The sequence below is a fragment of the Bos indicus genome, chromosome 4, assembly GCF_029378745.1.
Source record: "Bos indicus isolate NIAB-ARS_2022 breed Sahiwal x Tharparkar chromosome 4, NIAB-ARS_B.indTharparkar_mat_pri_1.0, whole genome shotgun sequence".
NCBI lineage: Eukaryota > Metazoa > Chordata > Mammalia > Artiodactyla > Bovidae > Bos > Bos indicus.
This window is the reverse complement of record NC_091763.1, coordinates 80,830,042-80,855,188: the sequence shown is the minus strand read 5'-3', so window position 1 is coordinate 80,855,188 and position 25,147 is coordinate 80,830,042. Positions and strand designations below refer to the sequence as shown.

Sequence of the window (25,147 nt, the reverse complement as noted above, 5' to 3'; positions counted from 1 at the left end):
TCCACCTGCAACACGGGAGACCTAGTTCGATTCCTGGGTCAGGAAGATCCCTTGGAGAAGGGATAGGCTCCCCACTCCAGTATTCTTGGGCTTCCCTGGTGGCTCAGACCATATGGCAAAGAATCCGCCTGCAATGTGGGAGACCTGGGTCAGGAAGATCCCCTGGAGGATGACATGGCAATCCACTCCAGTATTCTTGCCTGGAGAATCCCCATGGACAGAGGAGCCTGGTGGGCTAAGGTCATGCCAGGGGTCACCGAGAGTTGGACACAACTGAACAATTAAGCACACACAACTATTGAATTAGAATTACATTGTGGTTGTGAACAATGTTATTTAGGTAACTACTCAAAAATGTTTTAATAATAGTAATAGTTCTTGCTCTTATAACAGGTGGGAAGTCCCTATCCGCCTCTACATTTATATCCTTATAGTTTGTATTGAACATGAGATATTTTATTTATTTATTTGAACATTAGATATTTTAAAAATGTGTTTCTACCACAAGCATGGAACAGTATTTAGTTTAGTCTTTCTGAATGCCCACTTGTCCAGAAGCCTGGGAGGAGAGACCAAATAGATGAGGGAACAGGCCTAAGGAGTGGGTCAGACTGGAAGGGTGGCGTCGTGTGGATTTTTATATGAGATTGGTCAAAATCATTGCTTAATTTGTTCAGTAATAAGGATCCAACACTACTGGATGATTTAATGCCTTAGAGTAACTTTACAACAGCAGAAGCATAAAAGAATTTATTTTAGAACTCTTAAAACAAAATTTAGCCATGTCTTATGTTCCTTTGGGAACCACAGATGGAAAAAATGTCTTTTTTTTAAGGGAAAATTGGTTAACTGAGGGCTTTCTCTCCTTAGGGGAGGTCCATGTTAGACTTTAGCCAGGTGTATGGGTCTATGTACTTTATCTGGAATGGAGGAAGGGAACCTGTAGGATTTCTTATATTCTTTTCTGTTTTTTAAAAATTTGTTGGCTGTGCCATGTGACTTGTCGAATCTTGGTTCCCTGACCAGGGATGGAACCCGGACCATTGGCTGTGAAAGTATGGACCCCTACCCATTGGACCACCAGGGAATTCCCTCCTTATATTCTTAAAGAGATCCAATAAAGCATGAAAAAAAATAAATATTTTAAGTGTGGCACCACAAACTGAATGTGAGAGTGTGTGTGTATATTTATGTGTTTATGGGTGGCCTCAGATTACTTTTAATCTGTAGTGTTGAATTATCCAAAGTTCATCTTAAGTAAGCATGCAAGAGATTTTAAAAGACATTTCATATTAACATTTGACAATTTTTTTTTTTTAATGTTAAGGTGACCTACTGATTCCATCAAGTCATCCAAACAATAGTATCAGCATTAAGTTCCAGAACAGTAAAGCTTTCATGTGAATGTTTAACATGTGAATTTTAAACATGTATTTTAATTATAATGAAATTAAATCAATACTACATCATTAGTCTATCTGCTCATGTAAATGAGAAAATTGTGGTCTTTAAGTGCAGTTTGGTTGGTTAAGGTTAACAATTTCTGCTTTTTAAAATTCATGATAGGCTACTAAGCCTCCTGATAAACCCTTCCTTCCACTCCAAAAATGTTTTGGGGTAATTCAAAATAGAATGTGAGTTACTAAATAACTGTAGGTGCTGAAGTAATATAGTTTAATAGTTATGAAATGCAAGGAGCATCATTATGAAGTCTGTATTAAATGAAGAGCCAGAGTGTAGAAAGTGATTCAACCATAAAAAAATTGATTAATAGTACATTGAACAATAAAATTCAAATCTGGGAATCATGTTTGCATAATCTAAAAGTTTTCTACATCCTCAGTTGTTCTTTTAAGTATTTATTCTTTTTAAAGAGTGCCTCTGAAGCTTCTTTCACTTTGCACAAATTATTGGCCTCAAAATGTAAATTTAATAGTATTGCATCTAATCTAAGTTTTTTAGAACAGTAATTAAATATCAATATTCTTCTTTGAAAACTTATCTATGAAAGCTACAGAAAAAATATATAAATGAAAAATCCAGAATTTTATCCTCTCTGAGATAGTTTTATTGATTTTTATGCATTCAGAAAATATTCTTTGATATATTTTATACTCTTTTAAAAATCTGTTTTGAAATTTAGCTGAAGAATCACTTCTACTGTTTGAGGGTAAGAAAATTCTATGATTCTATGTTCAATCTCTTTAGAAAGAGTTCTTATAACTTTGTTGTTGTTGTTGTTGTTCAGTCACTAAGTCATGTCTGACTCTTTGTGACCCCATGGACTGCAGCACACCAGGCTCCTTTGTCTTTCACTATCTCCCAGAGTTTCCTCAAACTCATGTTTGTTGAATTGATGATGCTTTCTAACCATCTAATCCTCTGCTGCCCCTTTTTCCTTTTGCCGTCAATCAGGGGCTTTTCTAATGAATCGGCTCTTCACATCATGTGGCCAGAGTACTGGAGCTTTAGCTTCAGCATCAGTTCTTCCAATGAATATTCAGGGTTGATTTCCTTTAGGATTGACTGGTTTGATCTTCTTGCAGCCCAAAGGACTCTCCAGAGTGTTCTCCAGCACCACAATTTGAAAGCATCAATTCTTTGGTGCTCAGTCTTCTTTATGATCCAACTCTCACATCAGTATGTGACTGCTGTAAAAACCGTATGCTATGCTTAGCCTCTCAGTCATGTCCAACTCTGTGTGACACTATGGATGGTAGCCTGCCAGGCTCCCCTGTCCTTGGGATTTTCCAGGAAAAGCTGTAGCTTTGAGTATACGGACCTTTGTCAACAGTGATGTCTTTGCTTTTAAATATGCTCTCTAGATTTGTCATAGCTTTCCTTCCAAGGGATTCCCTCATAGCTCAGTTGGTAAAAATCCGCTTGCAATGCAGGAGACCCTGATTCGATTCCTGGACCAGGAAGAGTCAGTGGAGAAAGGGATAGGCTACCCACTCCAGTATTCTTGGGCTTCCCTTGTGGCTCAGCTGGTAAAGAATCTGCCTGCAATGCAGGAGACCTGGGTTCGATCCCTGGGTTGGGAAGATCCCCTGGAGAAGGGAAAGGCTACCCACTCCAGTATTCTGGCCTGGAGAATTCCATGGACTATACAGTCCATGGGGTCGCAAAGAGTCAGACACGACTGAGCAACTTTCACTCATACTTTCCTTCCGAGGAGCAAGCATCTTTGAACTTCACAGCTGAAGTCACTATCCACAGTGATTTTTGAGCTCAAGAAAATAAAATCTGTCACTGTTTCCACTTTTTGGAAAGTGGCTTCTATTTGCCATGAAGTGATGGGACTAGATGCCATGATCTTAGTGTTTTTTTGAATGTTGAATTTCCCACCAGCTTTTTCACTCTCCTTTTTCACCCACTTTAGTTCCTCTGAGCGACTGAACTGAACTGAACTAACTATGAGGAAGAAGAGGTTTCATAGTCTAGAAAAAGGAGTATAACAAATCGAGTAAGAGCTTGAACATGACAGAAATTGGAAAAACCTATAAGAAAGGGTACCTCATGCTCTGAGACTGTCAGGAAGAAGTGGGAGAGGAGCATGGTGGATTAAAGGTGAAGGGACAGAAAGTAGAGGGAATTCCTGCTTTGTTCATTTTCTCAATAAAGTAGTAGGCAAAATTATTTGTGACTGATCAGCTTAGAAGCAAGGCAATCATGAGGGATGTGAGGATGGGAAGTTTTGGAATGGCTACTCTTAGAATTGGATGGGAGCTCACTAACTAAGGCCAAGCAAGTAGTTAGCTGTGTGATACTGAGATCCATTACTTTAATAAGCATTTCCTAAAGCCATGCTACATGTTAAATATTTGGTTAGGCTGTGGGGATACAGATATGAAAGACCTGGTCCTGGTCTCCTGGGTCAGGAAGATCCCCTGGAGAAGGAAATGGCAACCCACATCAGTATTCTTGCCTGGAAAATCCCATGGACAGGGAAGCCTGGTGGGCTGTAATCAATGGGGTTGCAGAGTTGGACATGACTTAGTCACTGAGCACACAAATTACTAGTTACTATGTGGATGCTGCTCTGGGAGCTGAGAGTAGAGACATTTTTCTCAGCCTGGGGAGAAGAGAGAAGTTGATAATTTTTCTTAAAGGAGAGTTTCTTAGACCCTTTTATGTACCTGGTTAGCTTTACTATCATCAACACAATGGCCATGAATTTGAGCAAACTCCGGGAGAGAGTGAAGGAGAGGAAAGCCTGGCATGCTGTAGTTCTTGGGGTCACAGAGAGTTGGACATGACTTAGCAACTAAACAAGCTTTACTTTATGCATTTAAGATGATACAGTTTTCAAGTAAAGTCAGAAGATTCTAAAAAGGTAAGTTATTCACTAAATGATATCTGACAGAACAATATAAAATAAACCACAAAAATCTTAAAAAAAAAAAAAAAAGCATTCACACTCTTTCAGTTGTTAGTGACCAAAACCCAATTTAAAGTCAAGACAAAAAAAAAATGAAGCTATAGATTCATACTATTGCAATATGTTGGAGTCACTCCTGGTTTCAAGAATGGCTGCATTAAGGGGTTCAAATAATATCGTCAGGGTCTTTGTTTTACTACATGTTTGAGAAAGGAGCCTCCTTTTAAAATTTTTAATATTTTCAGCCTCACCCTGCAGCATGTGGGATCTTAGTTCTCCCACCAGGGATTGAACCCACACCCCCTGCAGTGGAAGGTGAAGTCTTAACCACTGGACCACCAGAGAAGTCTGAGGAAGGAACCTCTTTACTCCAGCAGTACCTATGAGCCTGTATTCCCTTTGAGAATAAAAATGTTCTTTTGCCAAAGTAGTGTGGCAGACTCCTGAGCCCCAGGTGCAGCAAAACTACATTCCCTATCAAATCTAGCCACTGAATATGATGAGAAATATTTGCCTTATCATTATAAAACAAAACATCCTATTCTGTATATTTTTATTAAAATTTGGGATAAAACTATAAAGTCTATAATGCTAATCAGCTGAGTACTTTTAAGGCTTTAATTAATAGATTAATTATGAAAGCTTTACCTTTATTAAACCAAGTAGTCACCAATTATTTCATTATAATTCTGAATATACACCATGTGCAACTCTGGTGTTTAGAATGAGTAAACAATAGAAAACAAATGTACATTAGATCTTAGATGTGGATGTAGCCTAAATTTATGTGTTTGAGAAATAATTTTTATGGTTATACAGCCCTGAATAGATAAAGCATTATAAATCCTTCATTATGGGTTCTCCTTAACATTCAAATGTACTGGCCTCTTAACAGAGATTTTGAAGATTCTGAATTTAGTACAATCCATAGGACCATTAAACACTTTTTATAATAATGTTTAATATAAATAGGAAACTATTAGATAGTGCAAATTTAATTTTCTTGAGACTTTCTAAAAAGTCAGAACACAGTAGCATAAGGGTAATTTTAGACTAACTCCACTATGAGCAAGGAGATTTATATTTGGGGAAGCTTAGAAAACAATTTATATATTTTATGGGATTAATCATTATGAGTCATTTAATGTGGCCTATTGCATATGTTTGAATTTCTTTTTTTCTGTTTTTAGACTAATGACTGAGATACCTACAAAACATACTGTTTCCTTTACTTTATTTAACTTTACAACCTTAGTGGCATTCATCTGTAGTCGGTCAATTTAATTTTATTATTGATGTTGCTCTTATATTAAGTCAAGTAAGAAAATACCTCCAAGGTGAAGCACATCATGTTGTATTTTGGTAGTTCAAATTTATTACTATAATTAATGGCAGTGATAACTATTATTATTTTTGCATCATTAAGCATTGACATTTTTGACATAGGAAACCATCACCACAGTCAAGGTAATGAACATATTCATCCATTTAGTATTAATTTTTAATGCTTGGATTTTGAAACTATGTTTGAAAACAGTTTGAAGGATGAAAGTATTAGGGTTATTACTGATTACCAGATAAATGGTCTGGTATGAAAGATATAAAACAATATAAAAAGTTTAAAGTTTGTGCATAGCCTACTATAGAAAATGAAGGCTTATGACTCGATTTTCACCATCAAAATATTCTCTTTCCACCCTCTTAAAATAACCAGATAAGGTTACAGTTATGGTCACCAAGTTTTTTTGTTTGCTTTTTTCTTTTATTTTTTTCCCCTTTCTTTCTTTTTTTGACAGCAGGGCATTCTGCCCTTTAAGTTTCTAGTCAGAGTTTGATGCTCTGTAAAACAGAATAAGAACCATTGTTATATAAGCACCACATGTAGGCAAGGTATGTTTGGCTTTAGTTCAGAATTTTAAAGATTAGAATACAAAAGCTAATAAGCTGGGTAATGTTTTCAAGAAATACTTCTCAACACAAACCAAAGCAAAGATTAAGTCTGGGTGCTGATGACACAAAGGAATGATAAAAAGTAAGCATTCAGATTTCACCAGGGACATTTTCTTGAGCAAAGTCTAAATACATAAGAGCCCTGTCTCTGTATTAGTGGGTATACAGATGAAGAAAGATTGATTGAGATGCTTTGGTGCTGTCCAAGGACAGGAGCAAGATGCACAGATAAAAGATGGCTCTTCTTTAGAAGGCTCTAAAGTGAAGTTCAGACTAACTTCTCCCTAGGCATTGAGATTATTCTGTTTATTTATTTTCAACTTTCTCGCTCAAGAAGATAAAGCAGCCAGTAGGACAATCTGGGCAAAGAAGAATATGTGTTAGAATAGTAAAATAGGTCTGAGAAGAGGTAAAACACAAAATATGAAATGCTGCGTAGTCTAGCACATTCAGAAGTGACCTCCGGTTTCATTCTGAGATTTCTAGCAGGCAGCACAAAGAAGGAAACTAAATTGCTTATATAAGTATTAGGATTTTCATAGGATTAAAATAAACAGTTGTTCTAGAGAAGCAAAATTCTTCTACTAAAGAGACACATTTCTCTTGTTAATGCTTATAGAGTTAGGGAAATGATGGTTTCTTTCATTTCGTCTCAAATGTTGTATAGAATCTTCTGATTTCCAAAATACTAAATGAAAGTTGGGCATATAAAGTGAAATAAAAATTTCTTACCAACATTACTTAATCCCTAGAAAAATGCTTCTGACATTTTGAATCATGGAGTAGATTATTGTTTTGAGCACCAACTAAATGCCAGTAATAACTAAGGTGCTGTCAGACTTTGGAAACCAGTGATATTGAACATATTTTATGCATGCTCTTTTGCAGGTTCCAAAGTACTCTCCCATTTATTATCATGTCACATTTTTACAGTGTGTCTGAGGATTACATAGTATTATCCCTATTGACAGCAGTCTGCATACTGGTTTGAGGCCAAGGTACTTGCTTAAGCTCACACAGCATTGAAGTGGTATAGCTGGAACTCAAAATAAAACCAAATCTTTCTTTCTTAAAATAATGTATTTTCCCCACTATAGCAAATAAAATTCAATTTTGCAAGGAAAACCTCTCACTTAATCATATATCATTTCTTTCTAAGACTTAATTCACATTTTAGTAGCATACTTCTATCTATTGTTTCACCTTGATAATGTGGAATAGGTTGGGGAAAGGACAGGCATAATAAAATCACTACCATTTATCAAGTACCATACCATTGTTTCATTTGGTTATTAGTGATACAATAGTCCTATAAAGCCAGTCTCATTGTTCATATTTTGCAGATGCGAAAACTGATGGCAGAAGAAATAAAAAGTAACAGAGCTGTATGTGACAGAGTCAGAATTCTAACCATGTCAGTTTGACTCCAAAGACCTTGTTCTTGATCATCACACTGTGTGACTTGGCAACTTTCATGATATTAATCAAGCAAGTGTTCATGATGTTCTCACACATAATTAAGTGTGAGACCACTGTTGCTCTGCCTTTATCAGGAAAGTTACAGAAAGTATAGCTATTTGCATAGGCTACTAGGTAAATACCCATCTACCCTCTAGGGAAAATTAATGTTGGCAAGAAGTAGAATTTTCTTTACCACTTTTTGTATCTGTGTATAAGAGCAGGGCTTTGGGGTTTCCCAAGATGAAGCTGCCAGCATAATGCCCATTAGGTCCTTAAAGTGAGTAGTGAAGAAATTTACTTGTGCATCTGATCAAGGGGGACTGTTTGTAGATGTCACAGTAAAATCTCTACTTTAGAATCAGCACATTAGCAACTTCTTCCTAACCTTCAATGTGGAGTTTGAGGTAGTGAATGGTGCTGTCATTTTTAGTTCAGCTGGCCAAGGGAAATCGTGGTTTTAGAAATCAGAGGATGAACCTTATCTCAATTATTTTAGATTTCAAAGCAATCATTTTTCTCTGTCACTGTCCACACATACTCTCATGCTTTTAGTTTATTTTTATTTATATATTAGTATTTTATGTCTTTCTTCAGGTACTATAGTAGGCTTTGTAGTGAGTACAAAAATGAGAAAAATAAATATGCCTCTACCTTAGAGTAATTTGTAATCCTGCAGAGGGTGAAGAGAAAAGAGAAGCATTTCAGATGAAAAAATTGGGGGCTATATAAGCCAAAGGCCAAAGAAAAACAGAACCATGAAGAGTCAGTGCATTAGTAAGTAGAGAGATGCAAGTGAAACAATGATGAGATATCAGTTTACACTGAGTAAAGTAGCAAGACTTGGCTGGATAGAGCCATGTGTTGACACAGATGTGGAATATAGAGGCCAACATGCACCTCTGTTGAGATTCCTGCCAGTGAAGACCTTTTAGAGAATGATTTGCCATTATTTGGTCAATAGGCTTACTTATTCCTGTGATCCTGTGATTCTGCTCTTTATTCCTGTGATCCTGTGATTCTGCTCTTTGGCATATATCCCAAGAAGAATTCCCAAACAGGTCCATGAGGGGGAATGTATGAAGATACTCATTTCTGGTGGCCAGGAATTCAATGTTAAATGTGTAGGTAAGGGACTTATGCATTGGTCCAATGGTTAAGAATCCACCTTCCAATGCAGGGGATGTGGATTTAATTCCTTGTCAGGGAACTAAGATCCCTGTGAGCCTCAAGGAAGAGCCTGTGGGCCATGATGAAAGATCCAACATGTCACCACTGAGACTTGATGCAGCCAAGAAAACCAAACCAAAACTTTAGGTAAAATGTAAGCAATGCACAGAAGGATCACAAAAGACCATGGAGAAATAAAAGAAGCAGACTGACATCTATCACAGTGTTCATTTAAGTAAATTAATGTGTGTGCATAAAACTAATACATATTTTCCAAGAATAATTATGAATAAAAGGATATAAATGCATATTAGAAAGTTTTCCTATGGGAGAAGGAGTCTAGGAATGAGGATTGGGAATAAAAGGGAAAATAAATATAACACAAGTACTATCCACGAACCAATGAGGATAGTCTGTGAGAGTAAACAAGTAGAATGTTCAACTCTCTACAGTAGGAAAAATAAAAACCTTGGGGATTCAAGGAAGTAAAACTTCACAACTTGAAGAGTTCAGGAAATATTTCATGAGGAAATGGCATTTGATCTGTGTCTCAAAGGTTGGGTAAATTTGGACAGAGAACACAAAGGATGGCATGCTGGTATAGGTGGTACATACAGAGATATATGAAGAGGGCCTTGCAAAGAAAAGGATCAGGATCTGCAAATGCTTGGTAATACAGAGGCAGGGGTAAGGGTTCAGTGAGGAGAGAGGTATTCACTTCAGTTGGAATATATGGTATAGATGCTGCAATAAAATAATAGCTAACATTTAGTACTGTCAGGCTGTTGGCTGAGTCATTTATGTACCTTTCCTATTAATCCTCACAATAATTCTGTCACATCTGTAATCTACTCATAACCATCATTATCATCATCCTCTTTACAGACAGGAAACCATGGCCTAAAGAGTAACTTTCTAGCCACACATCCTCTAAGTGCTGGTCATGATGAAAAGCCAGGTATATTTGACTCCAAAATCTGTGCTCTTAACCTCCATGCTAGATTCCCTTTCAAGGCCATGCTCTGTATTTTTCTGTCAGTGTATATGCAGAGGGGTTGGGTAGTGAAGTGGTTAAAGTAGTCAAAGCTTGGCCCTGTGTTATGTATGGCTTTAATTATCCCTTACTACTGATTAGTATGATAGCAAAAGGATATTCGAGAAGGAAGCTGCCCATATTATAAAGCCCTGCCTATGTTATAAAGGCCTTTCTGCTCATGTGTCTCTCATTGAAATGATGGAGGGGCGCTGCCAACATCAAACTAAATAAGGAGAAAACATTTATAAGCACCCTTTTAACCCTGTTAGAGCTATACATTCTGAAATCCCTTCAAGTAACAAGTGGGTAAGAACAAAAGGGGCAAAACTGGCCTTTCAACTACAAAGACTGAGGTTTAAGCTCCAGAGAACCCCATTTATCATGCTGCCTTGTTACTGTTAAACTCCAAACTTCAATCTGGTTTAAGATCGGAGAAATGGCCACATCTATAAGATAGGCTTCTGTGCCTTAGCTTATTGAGCTGGAATGTAGCACATCTCATTCTGGGCAATATGGGGATAGAATTTGGTTCCTTGGAAATGAATAGCCAGGTTCATGACTATGCCTATTCCCACATTTTGGAAAGTAATATTTGCAACATGAGAAACCATTAAGTATAGAAGCCCACCAATGGAAAACAAAAGTTGAAATGTTTAGAAAGGACTTTTAGTGATAGGCCATATGACCTGAGGTTTCAAAAATGTCTGTTTTTCATTTATGCCTTCCTCTTTCTCGCATCTCTACCCATTTCTCAAATTCTTCAGTGGCTATTTACACATCACAACATCTGGGATTGGGCTTACAGCACCTGCTATAAGAAGCAGAGATTTTTTCCTGCTAACACATGCCTTTAAATGGCAAAATTTAAATGAATATTTCTTATTTAGTTCAAAAAGAGTATGGTTTAAAATCTGGTTCTAAACAAATATGCAGCTTAAGAAACTGTAACAGCAACATAATTTTAAGAGAAGAAATACCCAAACATGAAGATCTTGATAAAGGAATAAAACAAATGAAGGACTCAACACACAGACTGAAAACAGACCCTTCATAGTTTGGACCTGGAAGACTCTGCAGTACATCTGTTTAACATCTTGCAGTTTGAAGAACTCTGCCTTGAAAAACCTTCTGTACCAATGACACACAGAATAAAAGGTTATGTTATGACTTTCAGATGGAAACCTGCAAAAGTTTATCTGCTGGACTAAACCATTAACTCTTACTATTTCTGATTCTGTTAGAAATATTTCTCATGTGTGAATTATAATTAATATTTTACGTTTACATCAGAAAAGCAGAAAGAATTTTTAGTTGGAGAGAGAGAACATGCTGTGGAATGAATAGAATGTTTGAGTTGTGATGTCTAAATGGAACTAAAATCCCCCCAGTCGGGATTTTATAGAGTGAATTGTAATAATAAGCATATATGCCTATATATTGGGTTGGGACCAAAAGCACTCTATTTGAAATGTAAGGATGTTGCAAAACCTCCGTCACCGGCAACATTCATTGAAAGTTTTGTTGAGACAACAGGATTCTATTTGCTTCCAAGTATGGGTGCAGAAAAATGCCTTTACTCTGGTGTGGCAAAAATCATACTGGGTAAGGAAGTAGTGTCATTTGGCATAAAGTTGTAAAAAAAAAAATGTAAATCCCTTTTGTGATTGGTTTGCTACCAGAATTACATTGTGTTTGCTTGCAATTTACTTGGCTCTCAGGGGTAAAAATAGAGAGAGCAGTTCTTACATACACTGGGTTCTCCAGTGTTTAGGTGTCATGTGAATGTGCGTTTCCTTGATCTGCAGGAAGGAGATAGCTGCTTTTTCTCTAATCACAGAGGAGGCTCACTACCAGCCTCTTGCCTCTGTGTGCTCAGCATCCAGCAGACATCTCCGAAATGCTATTTGAAGCTTATTGTGCAGCAAGTGTGTGTGTGTGTGAGTGAGCAAAGGAGAAATATCATTTTCTTCGGAGACATACACACCCTTGAACCCAGATGAAGCAAGAATCTGCTATGCAAGGGGCTTGCTGCGAGGAATTTTTCCATGTGCATTTTATTATGCTGAGGCTGACCATGGTGACAAGTTATGCATTAAATAGCTATCTGTCTTTTGTGAAATTTCACATTCTCTTCTCTTTGTAGGGAAAGTGATGTAATACTCTATTGCTTGTATAAACAATATCATTTCATTAGAGGGTGTCGTTTCCCCTCACATACCATAAGCAGCATGCATCGCTGAGATGCATCATGGACTTGGTTGCAGAATGATTACCTGTGCTCTTGGGGACAGTGAGGTGCATATACTGACACTGTTAGTAGCCAGAAGTTTTCACTGGGGAAATAAGTTTAGTATACTGTTATTAATTTGGTTTAGAAAATTGCTGCAGAGTGCTCAGACAAATAAGATGTAGCAGAACACATGGTCTTCGTTATTCAATAACTATCCCTCTGCAAAGGAAACATGGTCTATTTCCCATTTGAGAAGGAGCTTACAACAAACTAGTAAATATGGAGAGAGGGCTACATATGTACTATAATTTTATGGAATTGTTCTCCTCATGCACTTATAAAGCCCTGCCCCACTTCACAGACTCACACAGCAGGTCCACATCGATGTATTCCCAGCTGGAATTAGCATAATCATTACCACATTATAAACAAGCCGGTGGAAAAATAGCCTGAGAGATTTAGATGGCTTGTTTTATAAATGAAGGCAGGTGGGGATGGAGAACCAGATAGTTTTGGAAGGAATCCTCCTTTTTTCCCTCTTTAGAAATAATAGGTTGGAGCTCATAAACCTCAATTAATAGCATGGAATGAGGAGGCAGAGTTGAAAGGAGTCATGACATATTCAGTATTCCTGGAGAAAAGTCAGGGAAAGGTTCACCACAGAGCCCCTCCACTGGAAGAAGTTCTCATTCGATGATGGAAATGTTGAGCCTTTCTTTTTTCTTTTCTATTGGATCACAAGTGGAAAACCTTTCTTCTGGTTTAATATAGTTCCTGTTGGTCAGGGTCTCTGGCTCTTTCTCCTTTCTCTATTGTACTTTTTCCTGGAGTTGACTAGATGAGAAATCCGGATTTAATAGCTAATTCCACATTTACTGCCAAGACCAGAAATAAAATATGATGTAAAATATGGCCTTACCTGAAAGCTTCAGGACATTAAATGCTGTTAGATCCAGGTTGAGTTGAAAAAAAAAAAGAACCCAAGGCAAAGAAAGGAAAAGGATTTTATGAAAGTAAGAGATGGTACATGTGTCCAGGTTCTAAGAGATCAGACAACAGGATGAAAAGAGATTTAGTGTGCTGTCCTTTTTTTCTTCTTTCTTTTTTTTCTGTTGATTTTCCAGGCAGACAGAGAATAACTAAGTAATATTCTAGTCACTGGAGAATCATGGGTGTGTGCATTTAAACTTCTGACTCAGGAATTACCCAGAGAACTGTATTATTCTCAGGAAGATGGTGTTGGTGAATGTGGGTGAGGCAGTGCACTCTCTATGTGTTTATTACATCTTTTGTGGCCTTGTGATTTGTTTGTAAGATGGTTGAATTTGATCAGATGGGCTTAACCATGAAGATCTATAAAAGAGATCCACATTCATATGTAATGTGGATCACATGGATTTGAACATCTGAGGGAGTTAATCTTTAGATATAGTATTCAAGTGCTTCTCAGCTTTGATGGGAGATTTCTATTTGGAGTAAAGGTAAGGTTTTTTCTTCCTAGACTTAGACTCAGATCTGGAAGACCATTAAGTCTAGTATACCTGTGGGAAGGGAATGCACATATATCAAACTGGTATCGCTGTCTGGTCTGCTGGAAGTTCACTGAACCCCTGCACGATAACTTCAAATTTCATCAAGTCCTGAAGTGACTTAATGTTTCATTATAAATAAATTATCAGATATGGAATGTTTTATTCTTATAAATTGGCTTTTTCCATGATTAAGAAAGAGGATTGGATTAAAACAGGCCTATTTCAAAGTAATGTGCCTATTTTTCCATTATATGTTTGCAAAGTTAATAAAGTAATTGATATTGCAAAGACTTTGCCAAAAGGCAGGGCATTTCTAGGCCTTTCCATTAAACCATGATGTCCAAAAGAGCTTGCTTAATGTATTATTTATTGAGCACCAATGGAATATTCAATATAGTATAAGAACAAAATTAAGCCAGTGTATTCATGGTTTGAATAAAAGCATCTAAATATTGTTTCCTATCATAATAGAATCTTAGATTTATAGAACAGAAAAGGACCCTGGAGGATTTCTGGTCTAAACAAATCATTTTATACATGAAGAGTCAGAGGCTTAGAGAAGGGAAGTGATTGACTTACTCTAGGGCCAGCTAGAATTAGAACTCAGTCCTATTGGTTCTCTGAACACCAGAAGCTTCCCTTTTCCATTGGCTTCATTCCCAGCCATCTTTCATCCTCTCATCATTTTTGCCCACTTTCTACAGCATCTTTTCAGCTGAATTCTTAGCCTCTGGACTTTCCCAACTCTAGTCCATCTTGCACACAACTGTAAGATTAACTTCTTTAAAGATATTTTAGGAGTAAGGATTCCTTCTCTGCTTTATTCAGGATTCTCCAGAAAAATAGAAACGGTAGGAGATAGGTAAATAGATATAAATAAACACATCAATAAAATAAGAAATTGGTTCACATGATTATGGAGGCTGAGACATCCCAAGAGCTGCAGTTGGCCAGCTGGAGATCAAGGAAAGCCAATCATGTAGTTCCAGCCTGAGTCTGAAGGACTGAGAATCAGGAGAGACAACAGTTTAAGTCTAATCTGAGGGCAAGAGAAGACCAGTGTCTCAGCTCAGACTGTCAGGCAGAAGAACTTCCCACCTACTTATCCTTTTTGTTTTATTCAGGTCTCAGCTGATTGGATGAGGCTCACCTACATTTTGGAGAGCAATCTGTTTTATTCACTCTTTGGATTCAAATGTTAGTATCATCCAAAAACCTCCTCACAGGCATGTTCAGATTAATGTTTGAACAAATATTTGAGCACTACGTGGTCCAGTCACATCAATACATAAAGTAAACTAAAATACCTTCCTTAAGAAGTTAAAAAGTTATATCTTCTTCTTTTTTTTTCTTTTTAGTAGAGCACTTTATTCATTTCAAAACTCTTTCATGGGCTTAATCTTACTAGATCTTCTCTTGGACACAGAAAGAGGAGGGAATGCTTACTTTGAATGCCAGATTGCTCCAAGGTACTAGGAAACCCCATTACTGTTTGTTTTTCTTATTATAAAAGAAATACATGTTTACCATAAACATGCAGATAATAAAGATAAATAAAAGGAGGAAATAAATATTTTCCTTAGCTCAGGGATCAGAGGAAACCTCTTTTATAGCTTTTTAGGCTTTGATGTATATAATTAATTTTACAAAATATTATACATAATGCTCCTTCTGATATATTATCATTTTCCATTCACATATATGGCTTCCCTGGTGGCTCAGATGGTAAAAGCATCTGCCTACAATGCGGAGACCCGGGTTCGATCCCTGGGTGGGGAAGATCCCTGGAGAAGGAAATGGCAACCCACTCCAGTATTCTTGCCTGGAATACTGAAAAGGATTATTTAAAATCCTTTCATAATACAGTTGGCTCTTGAATAACAGGTTTGAACTACACAAGTCAACGTGTGTAAAGTTTTTTTTAATAAATATGTACTGTGGTACTACACAATCCATAGCTGGTTGAACCTGTGGATGTGGAACCCCAAGTATGGAGGGCCGATTATAATGTTGTTATATGTGGAGTTCCCACTATGGGTGGGTAGCAGCCCAACGCTGAGTTGCTTAAGAGTTTATTCTATATGTTTTATGGATGTCTGATAATTTGTTAGCTAATTCAGTCCTGGATGTCAAGATTATTTCCATTTTATGCTGAGATAAAACTTTGAACATGCAGCTTTGCAAACGTGGGTAGTAATTCTTTTAGGAAAAATAACTCTTACAGGTGAATTTTTATTTTCTTTATCACATTAACTCTAAACTATTTTGCCTTATTTTCATCTTCTGATCCTAGTTATGATTTCTGCACCTTTCTAAAACAAATATAATTTAATGATCTCAGTTTTGTGTTGTATTGAATTCTTTTCTTTTTCACATATGTGAATTTTAATTCTCCGAGTTAGCTGTCAGCAACTTGAGGGGAAGGATTACATTTTATATTTTTGTGTAAATCAGTTCAGTTCAGTTCAGTTCAGCTGCTCAGTCATGTCTGACTCTTTGCGACCCCGTGAATCGCAGCATGCCAGGCCTCCCTGTCCATCACCAACAATTTCACTCAGATGACCATTGTATCTACTATTGCGGGAAGGAATCCCTCAGAAGAAATGGAGTAGCCATCATGGTCAATAAAAGAGTACTAAATGCAGTACTTGGATGGAATCTCAAAAACGACAGAATGATCTCTGTTCGTTTCCAAGGCAAACCATTCAATATCACAGGAATCCAAGTCTATGCCCCAACCAGTAATGCTGAAGAAGCTGAAGTTGGATGGTTCTATGAAGACCTACAAAACCTTTTAGAACTAACACCCAAAAAAGATGTCCTTTTCATTATAGGGGACTGGAATGCAAAAGTAGGAAGTCAAGAAACACCTGGAGTAACAGGCAAATTTGGCCTTGGAGTACAGAATGAAGCAGGGCAAAGGCTAATAGAGTTTTGCCAAGAGAATGCACTGGTCATAGAAAACACCCTCTTCCAACAACACAAGGGAAGACTCTACACATGGACATCACCAGATGGTCAACACCGAAATCAGATTGATACATTCTTTGCAGCCAAAGATGGAGAAGCTCTATACAGTCAACAAAAACAAGACCAGGAGCTGACTGTGGCTCAGATCACAAACTCCTTATTGCTAAATTCAGACTTAAATTGAAGAAAGTAAGGAAAACCACTAGACCATTCAGGTATGACCTAAATCAAATCCCTTATGATTATACAGTGGAAGTGAGAAATAGATTTAAGGGCCTAGATCTGATAGAGTGCCTGATGAACTATGGACTGAGGTTTGTGTATATATGTATAAGCAAATATATAGTAGTTGATTTGAGTTGTTAGTAAATTTATTGTGGGTTGTTGACCTCTTTCAGTTCAATAGTCTAAAACCTAAAGAAATTATCTTGTATAGTTTCTATTAGCTTTGAAAATTTGATGATCACCAGACAATTTAAATAGTAGATCCTCAATCTTTCTATCAGTTGACACATGTTTTTGAACACTTCCTTTGTGTAGATTATTGCAATGGTTATGTTGGAAAGTGGCATGAAACATAAGAGACACTATTTCTGTCATGTAAACATATAGCTACAATCCAGATCATATATGATAGATATAAAATTTGGGAGGCACTCTTTTGTTTGGCCTGGTATGACATTCTGTGAGGAAATTGTTCCTTTTAATTAATGACATAAATTCTGCCCTTTGTAAATATGATATTCCCTGTCTCTCTATTGTTTGGGCTTTTACTTGATACTGGCCTGTTCTAGACTTTCTGCAGGCTTGATTAATTAATTGTGGAAAGAAAACATTGCATTCTAAAACTGTAATTCTTTTTTTGCAACAACTAAGGATGCAGCCTAATAAGACTTGGAATGATTGCTAAATTTAAATTGAGTATGAAAGTAGAGCAAACATTAAAGAAATGTAAGCATCTGGTTGAAACTAATTTAGGAGAAAAATGTAAAGGTTATCATCAGTGTATTTCTGCCTAAAGAGTTTATAATCCAGTTGGAAATTTAGACACACACAACTTTCTAGTAAGTCAGTTTCCTATGGTGATGTAATTAAATATTAACATAATGTGATTCAAAGATATCAGTTCAGTTCAGTCACTCAGTCATGTTCGACTCTTTGCAATCTCATGGACAGCAGGATGCCAGGCTTCCTTATCCATCACCAACTCCCGGAGCTTGCTCAAACTCATGTCCATCGAGTCGGTGATGCCATCTAACCATTTCATTCTCTGTCAGAGAATTCAAAGATATAGGCAAGAACAATTATTGTGACTAAGAAAACTGAGTAAAAGACATTTAAGCAGGCCCTTGAAAGGTAGGGTTTTGGTGTGTGAGCTGTCTCAGTTCAGTTCGGTTCAGTTTCTCAGTCATGTCCGACTCTTTGGACCCCATAAATTGCAGCACACCAGGCCTCTCTGTCCATCACCAACTCCCAGAGTCCATCCAAACCCATGTCCATCGAGTCAGTGATGCCATCCAACCATCTTATCCTCTGTCATCCCCTTCTCCTCCTGCCCTCAATCTTTCCCAGCATCAGGGTCTTTTCCACTGAGTCAGCTCTTAGCATCAGGTGGCCAAAGTATTGGAGTTTCAGCTTCAACATCAGTCCTACCAATGAACACGCAGGACTGATCTCCTTTAGGATGGACTTGTTGGATCTCCTTGCAGTCCAAGGGACTCTCGAGAGTCTTCTCCAACACCATAGTTAAAAAGCATCAATTCTTTGACACTCAGCTTTCTTTATAGTCCAACTCTCATATCCATACATGACCACTGGAGAAACCATAGCCTTGACTAGACGAACCTTTGTTGACAAAGTAATGTCTCTGCTTTTTAATATGCTGTCTAGGTTGGTCATAACTTCCCTTCCAAGGAGTAAGCGTCTTTTTAATTTCATGGCTGCAATCACCATCTGCAGTGATTTTGGAGCCCAGGAAAATAAAGTCAGCCACTGTTTCCCATCCCAAGAAGTGATGGGATTGGAAGCCGTGATCTTAGTTTTCTGAATGTTGAGCTTTAAGCCAACTTTTTCACTCTCCTCTTTCACTTTCATCAAGAGGCTCTTTAGTTCTTCTCCACTTTCTGCCATAAGGGTCGTGTCATCTGCATGATATTTCTCCCAGTAATCTTGATTCCAGCTTGTGCTTCATCCAGCCCAGCATTTCTCATGATGTATTCTGCAGCATTATAACTGTGGGGATAGGATGAAGGGGCAGTATGAATATCTGAAAATACCTATTTATTCCTGGAATGTTGAAAAGTCTACTTTGGTGTAAAAAGAAATGGATGAGGGAGGAAGAAAGTGGTAGAAGATAAAACTGAAAAAGTAGCTTGCAGTCTGATTTTGAGAAATGTTCTGTGCCATCCTGAATAGCTCAGAATTCATTCTATTGGGTATTGGCAGGGAGTGAGGAGAGGGTTTTAAGTAGAGGATGGCACAATTGGTTTTATCTCTTAGGATAATTACTCTGAATTTGTCACAGAAGATAGATCGCAAGAGCTAGACACTTGAGGTGAGAGAACAATTGAGAGTCTTTCCAAGCAATCGTTTAGGATGGCTACCCATAATCATAAGTTGAAAAGACAACCTACAGAATGGGAAAAATATTTGCCAACATATTTGGTAAGGGGAAATTCCCTTGGACAGAGAAGCCTGATGGTCTACAGTCCATAAAGTCACAAAGAGTCAGTCACAACTGAAGTGACTTAGCACGCACTATCCAAAATAAAGAACTCATGCAACTCAATAGCAAAAAATAATCTAATTAAATAGGACCTGAATAGACATTTTTTCAGAGAATACATATGAATGGCCAACAGGTACACGAAAAGATGCTCAGAATCACTACTCATTAGGGAAATGCAGCTTAAAACCACAATGAGATATGAATTCACACCTGTTAGAATGGTCATCGTCAAAAACACAAGAGATAACAAATGCTGGTGTGAATGTGGAGAAAAAGGAACCCTTGTCCACTATTGGTAGGATTGTAAATTGGTACAGCCACTTTGAGAAACAGCATGGGGTTTCCTTAAAAAATTAAAAATAGAACTACCATACGATGTGGCAGTTCCACTTATGGGAATATATACATAGGAAGCAAAAATACAAACTTAAGTGTATATATGCACCCCCATGTTCATAGAAGCATTATTTACAATAGCCAAAGCATGGAGACAACGTAAGTGTCCATTGATGGTTAAATGGATAAAGGAGTTCAGATTATCTGTCTCTCCATCTATACTCAGCCATAGAAATAAAGAACTCCTACCATTTGTGACATGGATGGATCTTGAAGGCATTATGATAAATGAAGTAAGTCAAACAGAGATAAATACTATATGATCTTATTTATATGTGGAACCTAGAAAAAAACAGTGACACCAAACTCACTTAAAAACAGATCAGATTTGCAGTTACCAGAGGCAAAGCAAGAGGGAGGGAGCATTGGTTAAAGGTACAAACTTAACAGTTATAAGATAAATAAGTACTAGAGATGTAATGTACAACTTGATGACTATAGTTAGCATTTCTTAATGATATATAAGAAAGTTGTGAAGAGAGTATATCCTAAAAGTTCTTGTCACAAGGAAGAATTTTTTCTTCTTACTGTACCTATATGAGATGGTGGATGTTTACTAAATCTATTGTGGCAATCATTTCACAATAGATGTAAATCATGTAAATAGATGTAAATATAAACCATGTTGTATATCTTAATTATGCAGTAATATATGTCTATTATTTCTCAGTAAAACTGGAAAAAATTTGTATTTATAACAGTAGCTCTATTGTCTGATGAAGAGACACTTTAATTGAATTTAAACTGTCCTGGATTGTGTCTGTGACTTTGGTTCATCCAGTACTTTTATGGAATATCAGTGTCTTATATCTTCTCTCCTGATGTTGGTTGCATCTCTTTCTATAAGATGGGAGGATTTGTACTGTAGGTATATCTGTTCTGTGCTTAGTCACTCAGTCATGTCTGACTCATGCAACCCTGTAGCCTGCCAGTCTCCTCTGTCCATGGGGATTCTCCAGGCAAGAATGCTGGAGTCGGTTGCCATACCCTGTGCCAGGGGATCTAGTTATAGCTAGTGATACTAAGTTTTCCTGATCTGTAACAGCCTGGATTTCATCTTCTGTTCAATCACTAGTCTTTTATGAGGTTGCATTTGCTTTGGGGAACAAACTGCTCCATTCCACGCTATGGAAGGAGGAGGAGGCAGATCCAGTCAAGAACTATTTCTTCCTGCCTGAGTGGAGGATGGCTATTGTTGCCCTCACAGTGAGGCATTTGTTATAACAATATCCCGAGACTTACAACCAATAAAGATTCATCCGAGAACCACGTAACCTTTCCCTCTGGAGAAAACATTAAATTTGCGAAAGTGACTATTTGAACATTAAAAAAAAATACATATATACTAACATACTTCTCTTTGGTCCCCAGTTTCATTTCACTCAGCAAGTTCTCTCTGTTAAAGAACTACTGCCACCAGAGTTACAGCTCTTTCCCCTTTTCCTGTTACCCTCATGGGCTCTTCTGCTATCCTGTCAAATGGCTAGACATTTTGCCAGGTTCCCATACATTTCACCTTTTTTCCTCAGGACCTATTTACTATGTGACTAGAGTTCTCCTGATCTGCCTAGGATGTCTCACTGAAGCATTTCCCTGCCTCCGGCTTTCTCTTTTACTCATTTGGCCTGTTTCCTTTTATTGCCTCTCGTGCCCTTTTTTCCTTCCATGGCAGCCTGCTCTATTCTTTCAGGCTGCAGCGTCCTTGTCTTTGCAGTGACTAGTTCCCTGAAGGCCCCCACTCTGCTGTCTCGGGCCCTCTGCCTTCAAATGGGCATGCTCTCTGGTTGATATGCACTCCTGGGACCCCTCCTGATTATCTGCTTGGGCCACTTTTGTTTTTATAGGTTACATCTTTCTTGCTCTCCCATTCCCCACAGTTTCTGCTGAATTTCCTATTTATTTTTTCTCTAAATATCCCTTCTCTTGGGAGGGAAAGAATTGACTTCCAGGCTGAATGCTACCAGGAATCCTATCATCTCTATAAACATATGTAACCAATACTCACGTATAACTTTAAAACATATTTAAGCTCTCTCTCACAAGGTTTGTAAATAAAAAAAATGGTTTAGTTAAATCACAAGGAAGGATACAATCTAATACAGACAGAAAGAGAAATAAATGTATGTTGTACCAGGTCATAATAAATACTGACAATTCAGACTGATATATGTTCATTCATTCACTGAACATTCATGAATGGGATACTGTATGTGCTAGGTTCTGTGGATTTGAGACAGTAGAAGACATACTTTCTATCCACAAGAAATAACAGTCTGGGGATTTCCCTGGCAAAATAGTGGTGAAAATTCCATGCTTCCACTGCAGCAGGTGTGGGTTTGATACCTGGTCCAGGAGCTAAGATCCCATCCCATATGCCATGTGGCATGGCCCCCCCCCCCAAAAAAAAAAAAAAAAAATATATATATATATATAATAAAAGAGGTAATCGTCTACTTGGAAGCACAAACATAAATACGGGTGATTACAATAGAACAGGATGAATGCCATAATATAGGCACATACAGATAATTTTGAGAACACACATAAGAGAGAGAATAATTATGAGCCAGCCCAGGAAGATGCTGCACTGTGGTGGTGCTCAGTTAGCTGGTCTGAGAATGATAGAAAGACTGCTATTTAGTAGGTCAGCGTCACCTCCTGGTCTGCCAGCTGTGAGAGGCCACTTTCAGCTCAGATAAATACTTTATTGGAATCATTAAACTTGAGCTTCAGGCTCTTGGAGAGCTTTATCAAACTTTTAGAGTGCAGATTATCCAGAGGACAAAGGCATCTTTGAGGTGCTTGAGAATTGTTCTGGAGAGGTCATAGATTGGCTTTTCCCCATGTCTCAGCTACACTTTCCCTTCACAGCATGAGAGCAAAGCAGTAACATCTGTTTCCGTGTGACTATCCTGTGAGTCCATTGAAGGGGACAGGCCGTGGTTTAGTGGAGCATGTGACTTGTAAGGAATTTCATATGGAGAGAATTCTACTGTGTGGTTCTGAAATGAGGGAAGAGAGGAAGTTACTTTTATTACTGTGGCATATGAGGCCCCTCTGTCCTGAATTCCTCTTTCTTTTTCTAATTTGTAACCATTTCCTGACTGACATTCAGGTTGTATGCTTTCTCATAAGTTCCCTGATGCTTACATCGGTTCACAGCTAGGGCTGCGCTAGGCTAGCCTGGAGCCTGGTCCCCACACCTGGGCTTATACTAGATTGATCACATGGTGGGGCCTGGCGCTGTCCTGCCAGGGCAGATGGAACAGTTCAACCCTGTGTTCATCTGGCACAATTACCAGGCATTGAAGGGTTTGTCTGACTTGCTCCACTCATTTTCTTTGTCAGCATAACTGAGATCAAAGTCCAAGCAGGATTCATAAATGATAACCTAGAACTTTGCCCAAACACAGAGGCTACTATCTGGGTAATGTATTCCATTATGCTTTTCCCATAGGCAGGGAAGGAAAAGGGCAAATTATGCTTAAGTACAGCCTTTATTATGCTGAACCATTCCCATCCCCCACCACCACATTGTCATATTAATCAATTAGTTCAGGGATTTGAGATTTCCTGACCTAATCACAGGACTTGGGAAAGACTGATTTCTGTTTATATGAAGCTGTGGCTGTGATTACAGACTTGGTACCTGCCTGAGCTCATGTCTGTCATTCTGTACATATTCAGGGTTTGAGATGGTTCTGGCTTTTCTGGGAGTAAGGATGAATGATCTCTGTGTTGGCAAGCAGAGATAATTTACTTCCAGAATGCATTTTGTTCAAAATAATATTGACAAACAATGTTCAGAATGGCAACATAGTTTATGGAAGTAATTGGATGGGTAATAACTTTGGACTTGCATTCCAGACTTTAAAGAATACGTTGTGGTGTTCTGAGTTTACTTTGGTCATATTATACTCTCTTCAGAAATGAGTATTAGTGCCTTAAAGAAAGAAAGGGAAATATGAATTTGTTGGTATGGCCTCGAGTTAGGGAATAACTAGGAATTCACTACGGAGAAGGCAATGGCACCCCACTCCAGTACTCTTGCCTGGAAAATCCCATGGATGGAGGAGCTTGGTAGGCTGCAGTCCATTGGGTCGCTAGGAGTCGGACACGACTAAGCGACTTCACTTTCACTTTTCACTTTCATGCATTGGAGAAGGAAATGGCAACCCACTCCAGTGTTCTTGCCTGGAGAATCCCAGGGACGGGGGAGCCTTGTGGGCTGCTGTCTCTGGAGTCGCACAGAGTCGGATATGACTGAAGCGACTTAGCAGCAGCAGCAGCAGCAGCAGGAATTCACTAAGAGCAATGATTCTCTTAGAAAATAACATTCAGATAACACAAAAGATTTTTATTTAGTTAGAAAAATTTATATGATTGTTCTCTATATTGGTGTTTTCTTTTAGAGAAAAAGACCAGGAAAGTCAAAGTCGAATGTTACAGCCCTTGGTGAATGCCATTGTATATGCTTAATGTTTTCTTTATCAAGATAATTGTTTTATGATAATAAATGATAATCCCTCAATGGATTTTCAGAAATCACAGCTTGTCCGTGTGACTTCTCATTGTTTTCTGAAAATAGGTATCTATATATTTACCTTTGTATGTGTAGACATATAGCTATTTATATTTACACAGACTGCTATGCACCATTCATGGTGGTGGAGCGCTAAAGTGTAGATTCCTCCCCCACCCCCATTACCTTTATTCAGTTGCCGTGTTATCTGAGTGTGTGCACATCCATCTTCAGGGCTCTCAGCTATGCTGTTTCAAATGTTCTACTTTCTTTCTCAGAAAATGTTGATATGTTTTAGAAATACTGAATATGCCTCCAATCAGAGTAATTCCCATCCCAGGAAGGTGCTTGGAGTAGATAACTCTGGCTAGACCTTTCTGGTGGACTCTTGTTGAACTTGACACTTGACCTCTTTGGGTCTCACCTTCCTAACCTGTAAAATGGTGATAATAATGACTATCGTAAAGGGTCTTTTAGAAAGATTAAAATAAAAGAGATCATGTATAAAGGATGTAATGTTTTGAACTCTGGCTCTGGTGTCAAGCAGATGTGGGTTTGAATCCTGACTCTTCTATGTAAGAGCTGTGTGTGTGTGTGTGTGTTCGGTCGCTCAGTTGTGTCTGACCCTTTGTAACCCCATGAACTGTAGCCTGCCAGGTTCCTCTGTCTATGAGATTTCCCAGGTAAGAATACTAGAGTTGGTTGCCATTTCCTCCTCCAGGGGATCTTCCTGACCCAGGGATCAAAACTGCATTTCCTGCATCTTCTTTTATT

At 38.0% G+C, this 25,147-nt stretch overlaps 1 protein-coding gene across 12 annotated transcripts in view; it reads left to right on the top strand.

The window, feature by feature from the left end:
• SUGCT (succinyl-CoA:glutarate-CoA transferase) overlaps positions 1-25,147 on the top strand; it is an 861,197-nt gene that overhangs the window by 393,999 nt on the left and 442,051 nt on the right. For 2 of the 12 annotated variants that reach the window (XR_011566122.1, XM_070787289.1), the window contains one exon: positions 1,027-25,146. The exons of the other annotated variants lie outside the window; for them this stretch is intronic. Coding sequence is in view for 1 of the 2 variants with exons in the window: in XM_070787289.1 (XP_070643390.1) it covers positions 1,027-1,053 (27 nt within the window). In the remaining variant the exon portion in view is untranslated. Of the gene's footprint in view, positions 1-1,026; position 25,147 lie in introns of those variants that run through there. 12 annotated transcript variants of the gene reach the window in all.